The 7,577-nt window shown below is 37.8% G+C and overlaps 1 protein-coding gene across 1 annotated transcript in view; it reads right to left on the bottom strand.

The window, feature by feature from the left end:
* Positions 1-562: 562 nt before the first annotated feature.
* The window catches only part of LOC139478921 (NIPA-like protein 2), a 29,985-nt gene continuing 22,970 nt past the window's right edge, over positions 563-7,577 (bottom strand). The window contains exon 12 of the mRNA XM_071261610.1: positions 563-6,943. Coding sequence (XP_071117711.1) covers positions 6,696-6,943 — 248 coding nt within the window. The 3' untranslated portion in view covers positions 563-6,695. The remainder of the gene's footprint in view (positions 6,944-7,577) is intronic.

Here is a 7,577-nt window from a genome sequence, read left to right as displayed (position 1 = left end):
CCAGGGCCAACAACACAAGTCTTGAAGACATTTGTCTATTAATAATCTAACTTAATTTAATTCTCCAGAACAGAACATGAGAGACTGCATGTTGTACAAGACATCTTTCTGTATTATGTGAGCTTCATACAGCCATTAAGAATGTTTTCAATACTGAGCCAAAAACAGTAACGCTGATAAATGCTTGTTTCAACGGACATCTTTGTCAACACATTGGGTCTTTGCGTGCACTGAACACATAGCAAGGGCAGGTAACTCTCACTACACCGTTGGCATGGTGACAGAGGTTTCTTGTATGTGAGCCAAAGTTTGCCTTTCAAACGATACTATTTTTTAAATTTTGTGTTAAAACCCCACAAAACTTCCAAGAAGTAAAAGACTTTCCCCTTCAGCTGAAAGCCATACAGCCATAGCGACAATCGGCGGAACTATATGGCTAACAAAATAATAGTCTTGGTTCTCAGGCACCTATCCCGCATCATCATAAAGTCTCCTGCATGTTTCATTTTTATTTCCATTTTCAAAAAAAATAAAAATAAATAATGCTAAAAAAATGTGATCCAATATTGCACGCAGTTACTTCCCTTTACATGCACACTGCTTTACGGTGCATCTCTTATGAATATGGTCATGGCTTCAATAGGAGTTTGTACACTTGTTTACGTAGGTAGGGAGGCCCTTTCCCAGATTGATGGTACACACCTGTTTATTGAGTTACATTCAAGGTTGAAACAAGCAAAAAAAACCAAAACAATGCCGCCCACCCGCTCTATATTTTCCAAAGTCATTGCCTGAGAACCAATTCTTTCTTTTTTTTAATCCTATCATGGTACATAAAATATTACATAGGAATAAACAACATCTATACGAAGGAAACTAGGATATGATATATATTCAATAACAGATCTATGTTCTAGAATATCACAATATGTTTCAGATATAAAGATTGATAGCTCATCATAATCTATCAGTGTTGATCAGCATATGCTGAGATAATGTAAATAATGTCAGCAATAAAGCTTAAATGAAAGCAAAATCATATGATATACATAATCACCAAATGTAAAATCACTTGATAACAATAAGCTGGTATTTCTGAGCTAGGACAGCAACTATTGCACATACATGAATACTTAGTTCACGTGAGATCAGTCATGGATGATGAATTATGAGGTCATAATCCAGTCAGTGATATTACAACTGTATCATAGCAACCTACAAGTGTGGTCAGGTCTGGACCACACAGACCAAGTCAGTGATATTACAACTGTATCATAGCAACCTACAAGTGTGGTCAGGTCTGGACCACACAGACCAAGTCAGTGATATTAAAACTGTATCATAGCAACCTACAAGGGTGGTCAGGTCTGGACCACAGAAACCAGTGGTCAATAGTGAGAGCATGGCTCAACAGGCAAGGCAAGATAAGACACTAGATCTGCCAGGCATTTGCTCTGTTCCATAATTCCCATCAGGAGACAACTGCCATTAGTGGGATTTACACTGCCCCAGAAATTGTCATCAAGAGATGGTCAAGAGTACAGCAAAGTATTCCATCCCCAAAACCAAAGGGAAGACAAAGTTGGGCACCAGCGACCCCAGAGTGAACAGTGGTCCTGTAATTTGAAGAAATTGCTAAACCCATATAAGTTTTTTCTTCCCTACATGAAACCTATCTCAGTTTTTCACACTAACATCCCAATAACAAGGATATATAGCCTGTGGGTTTCTAATTTTGATGTGTTCAGCAGCTACCATACTTTCCAACAAAAACTCCCTCCACAAGTTCTACACCATAACAATACTGGGTAATTTTGTTTATGAATAAAACAAAAAATTAAAATAAATCGTTCTATTTTCATAATGCTAATAATCTGTAAAAACATTCATATGTCAACCATTAAAAAAAATGGATCTACCTGGACAAGACAATTTCACACTCTTCTCTTTGAGTGCACACAAGCATATGACAGTGGACTCAATATCCATTGTGTACAAAAAGACAAACATAAACATAAGAATACTGCAGGTGGACAAGAAATGACATGACTGAAGAAGAGATGGGATATAAAGACATGTTCTGGTAACCCCTGTATGTTTTCCTCAAGATGCACCATTTTGTCTCATGCAGGATTAGCGTGTAAAGTTTGGAAATCACGTGCAGCATACATGTATCTTGATAAGAATACAGACACTGCTCACTTTTAGTTTTGTCATTGAGTGATACACATTGGAAACATCTCGTTAACATTTGCATTACTTTTGGTGGTGAGTATACATACTGATTTGGCACCACACTGCATCAGTACAATGCTTCCTGTATGACAGCCACTGTGACGTGGATTGAGGTATTTTCTCCCTGGTAACACACTGTTCAACTTCACACAAAGATTCCATCCTCACCAACCTTTCAAAACTTTGAGAACCAAACGTGGCTCAGCTTGGCTTCCAGTTTAGTTTTCTGTCAACAATATTGGCCTCACGTTTCACAGTATCAATTGGAGGCAAAAACATCAAGAGAATATCAGATCCAATTAAATATCACAACGGTTGTACGTTAGGGTATCATATCACAACGAACACATAATACCACTGCCCTATGTGGATTTGAAAAGACAACAATATGAGCTCAGTTTACCTGAACATATATGTAAATGAAATATCCTCAGGGAAACATGATGGCAAATATCTTTACTGGTAAAAGTAAGATGTGGCATTTCAGAATAATTGGAAAATATCAAGTATCAGGTGCATTTTGATATACCCTTGAGCTGAGTTTGTTTGTTTGTTGTTTAACCCTGCACTCAGCAATATTCCAGCTATATGACGATGGTCTGTAAATAATCGAGTTTGGACCAGACAATCCAGTGGTTGATATCATGAGCATCGATCCACACATTTGGGTTTGGGATACGATGACATGTAGCGAGCCTGACCACCGATCCTGTTTGTCGCCTTTTACAGCAAGCATGGGTTGCTGAGGACCTATTCTACCCGGCTTGAGTTGAGTAATAGTTTCACCTAATAACACAAACTGTAATAAATATATTGCAGATATTATGCTGATATGTCACAACACGAGAAGTTACCAGGTTACAGGTATTCGCCGTGGAATGCAAGCTAAATATAACATCTCGTAGCAGCGGACTGGCGATACAGATTCACTCCATAAAGTTTGCTCATTTGAAAACACATCTTGACATGAGGGACATATATACTAGAAGCACAGACAACTTCCGTAAAAAACATTCATTCCAGTTTGGAGACCCAAATACTGCAGTCTACCCAAAGCACAACCTACCTCTTTTACAACAAAGGTAAACAATTATTCAAATTTTAAAAAATGTTGAATGCTACATGCAATTCCTATGATGACATGAAATAAAGAGTATATATCTTTGGCTATGATATGGAATACCAGACTACTGGCCGTGTAGAACAGCACCATATATATGTACATACACAATGCCCCGCCTAGTGACACTGAGAGGGACACAGGCTTTATAATATACACATGCAATAATTTCTCCAGCTTTGATTAATCTGAATGTTGAAAAAAAATAAAATAGAAAACACATAGACAGAAAGAAGATATACACTAAACATATAATTGTGGAAATATGAATGATTGTCTATAAGCTGTATCAGGATATTTTAGTTAAGAAAATAATTTTTGAAAATGTTTCTGTAAATTATGATATTGTAAAGTCACACATCAAAAGAAGTTTAAGGTACTCTTCTATAAACACTGTCTTTTAACAAAATGTCCAGACCAATCTTCTTGTTTCACTGACATTCTTGACATATATGACAAGATAAACTGTAGGAAAGACCTTGACTGGCTGTTAATCGTAAAAGAAATAAAATTGAACTAAATCATTTCATAATACTAATTTGAAAATCTCTGATCTTCAAGGGACTTGTATTATCATTTATCAAAACAAAAAACACCAGAGAAGGGTTTCAAAACATCTGTTCTTTGAAAATAGCAAAATGTTTTTACTTTACTCACTTCGGTGTGATTTAAGGAAAACTTGTCTACCAAGGAAGGTCAAGGTTGGTCTGACCCAAAGAGTATTACACCGATGTGAGTAACACCAGATCATTAACACACTGTGGTAGTGCATTTCGCCATTGTCAGTCTCATACAAACTGATTATGCTTAAAAAATAACAAGTATATCAACATGGAAATGCAAAAAGTATGTAACTGAAACACCTTCACATATGGATTGCACTTGATCAGCAGTTGACAGTGTTACAATGTACGACTGAAGTGTAAATACTGCAGCATCAAGCAACACCAGTAAAACAGGATGACAACAGAAAAACAAACATGGTAAATAAATATGAGAGTGTGAGCAGCTGTAACAGCATAGGAAACTCAATGGAATGTTGTGTTACTGAGTTGATCCAGTAAAATGTTGTGTTACTGAGTTGATCCAGTAAAATGTTGTGTAACTGAGTTGATCCAGTAAAATGTTGTGTTACTGAGTTGATCCAGTAAAATGTTGTGTTACTGAGTTGATCCAGTAAAATGTTGTGTTACTGAGTTGATCCAGTAAAATGCTGTAACTGAGTTGATCCAGTAAAATGTTGTGTTACTGAGTTGATCCAGTAAAATGTTGTAACTGAGTTGATCCAGTAAATTGTTGTGTTACTGAGTTGATCCAGTAAAATGTTGTAACTGAGTTGATCCAGTAAAATGTTGAGTTACTGAGTTGATCCAGTAAAATGTTGTGTTACTGAGTTGATCCAGTAAAATGTTGTGTAACTGAGTTGATCCAGTAAAATGTTGTGTTACTGAGTTGACCCTGTAAAATGTTGTGTTACTGAGTTGATCCAGTAAAATGTTGTGTAACTGAGTTGATCCAGTAAAATGTTGTGTAACTGAGTTGATCCAGTAAAAGGTTATGTTACTGAGTTGATCCAGTAAAATGTTGTGTTAATGAGTTGACCCTGTAAAATGTTGTGTAACTGAGTTGACCCTGTAAAATGTTGTGTTACTGAGTTGATCGAGTGAAATGTTGTAACTGAGTTGATCCAGTAAAATGTTGTGTAACTGAGTTGATCCAGTAAAATGTTGTGTAACTGAGTTGATCCAGTAAAATGTTGTGTTACTGAGTTGATCCAGTAAAATGTTGGGTAACTGAGTTGATCCAGTAAAATGTTGTGTAACTGAGTTGATCCAGTAAAATGTTGTGTAACTGAGTTGATCCAGTAAAATGTTGTGTAACTGAGTTGATCCAGTAAAATGTTGTGTAACTGAGTTGATCCAGTAAAATGTTGTGTTACTGAGTTGAGCCAGTAAAATGTTGTGTTACTGAGTTGATCCAGTAAAATGTTGTGTTACTGAGTTGATCCAGTAAAATGTTGGGTAACTGAGTTGATCCAGTAAAATGTTGTGTAACTGAGTTGATCCAGTAAAATGTTGTGTTACTGAGTTGATCCAGTAAAATGTTGTGTAACTGAGTTGATCCAGTAAAATGTTGTGTAACTGAGTTGATCCAGTAAAATGTTGTGTTACTGAGTTGAGCCAGTAAAATGTTGTGTCACTGTAACTCAGGGAAATGCTTACACATGAAGGGAGTGCATGGCTTTTCACTTGGGAATGGCATACAGAACAAATCACTGGCATTACCATCCTATCCCTAAGTGTTGACTATGAGCACAGAATAGATGTGCCTTTCAATACAGCTTCGGCCATGTACTACCATGTCAAGAGATGGATGTCTAAAGAAATACACCATGAGAAGTGTGTCAACATGATTGTGATTGTTAAAATGGTTTTTTTCACATTATTTCATTTACAGTTGATAGAGATAACAGCAAATTCACTTTCACCTTTTTGTATAAAATATCTTGTCACAGATAATAACTATGACTGTACTTAGTCTATCAACATATCCCTCACCCACATTTAAACCAACAACCTCGTAACAAGCGGGACAATGATATCTTGGCACTGCAGTTCCATTACTGCTAATACACAGACAATTATGTTAGCACTGTCATCAAGAGATATGTAATATAGAGAGGATGAGTGCCAGTACTTTATCAGGATATAAAAATTCCATCACGAGAACAAAGGGCAAGGCCAAGCTCTTTGTTCTCGCGACAGTAGGTTTATATACCGATAAAGGCCTGGCACAAGTTCTCTATCTATCTTAGAGCACAGGCAAATACTTCAGTTCTACAATCTGTACACTGCAGACTGTACAAACTGTACCATTCACATCTGACGCACATTTCATAATTTCGTATAATCTGTGCGGTTAGCGCAGACAACTATTTGTTGTTGATATAATCTCATGTTGAAAGAAGCAGTTTCACACAGGACAGGAGTTTCACGCCTCCATGAACTGAATACTTGAGAGAACTTTATCAGCAGAGTAACGTACTGCTCCTGACAAAAAAGTGATCACCCATTGGACGAAATCATTTGCCTGTGCTCTGAATAGGAAACAAAAGAGAAGTTCTGACAGAATTAAACAACAGAGAAACAAGCAGTCAATTCACCATGACCACTGATGACAAGCCAATGTCATGTCGATAAATCTTCACAGACATAAATAACTTCATTTGCACCATTTTGGCAATGTTTGTGAAAAATGTCTTCTCATTGATTCTATGGCTGTTGAACAAACACCAGGTTGATATGAGTTGTTTCAATGGCACCCGTCCACCTCCGCCTTGTCAGTTGTTGTTGTTATCATTGTTGTTGTTATTGTTGTTGTTGTTCTCTGTGGCGCCATAGTTCTTGTTGTCCTGAGTGTCCAGAGATATGGCTGCGTTTTCGTGTCCGACCAGGGACTCCTGGGAGCTGGACACGTCGCCCTCCTTGGCTGTGAGGATCGGGGTACAGTCCTGGTCCATGCTGGACCCGTGTGTGGCGGCCCCTGTTGGCTGGACCTGCCCCACGTTGACACTCGCCAGCAGCCACGCTAAAACATAAGGAGGAACTGTCATGTGTCTAGTTCGGGACAGATGTTACATAGAATTTAGACACGTATCTGATGCTGATGTCTTTCTGTGTCCTAACTGAGTTGTTTGATCTAGGAGGATACTTATGAAGAGTGAGTGAGTGTATGGTTTTTATGCTGATTTCAGCAATATCATGAAATGGGCTCCCCATATCGTACCCATGTAGGGAATCGAACCCTGGTCTTTGGTTGATGTTGGATAAAAAACTTAAGTTTTGAGACCACCCCCCCACCTAATTCTAAAAATGTCGAATTCCTGAGTTGACTAGCTCATTTTGTCACACTTGTGTTTTGCCCTGCTTCTCTAAGGGTTTATAGACTCTAGTTTATTTACTAGGTGTTGAAAATAGATCAAATCTGTCAGTGGGGGGACACCAGAAATGGGCTTCACACATTATACCCATGTCAGGAATCGAACCCAGGTCTTCAGCATGACGAGCGAACGCTTTAACCACTAGGCTACCCTACAATGGTCTGCAAAGCATTGTGATGCAATTTGATTGCAGCAATATCTACAATGTAGATATTGCTTCATCTCACACAAGCATATCTCATGCGGGAGCCAGTTTCGGATGATCAAATACAATATTAAACA

The sequence above is a fragment of the Haliotis cracherodii genome, unplaced genomic scaffold, assembly GCF_022045235.1.
Source record: "Haliotis cracherodii isolate W230 unplaced genomic scaffold, xgHalCrac1.p SCAF_4, whole genome shotgun sequence".
Taxonomy (NCBI): Eukaryota; Metazoa; Mollusca; class Gastropoda; order Lepetellida; family Haliotidae; genus Haliotis; species Haliotis cracherodii.
The sequence above is the reverse complement of the archived record's forward strand: the minus strand, read 5'-3'. Positions and strand labels throughout refer to the sequence as shown.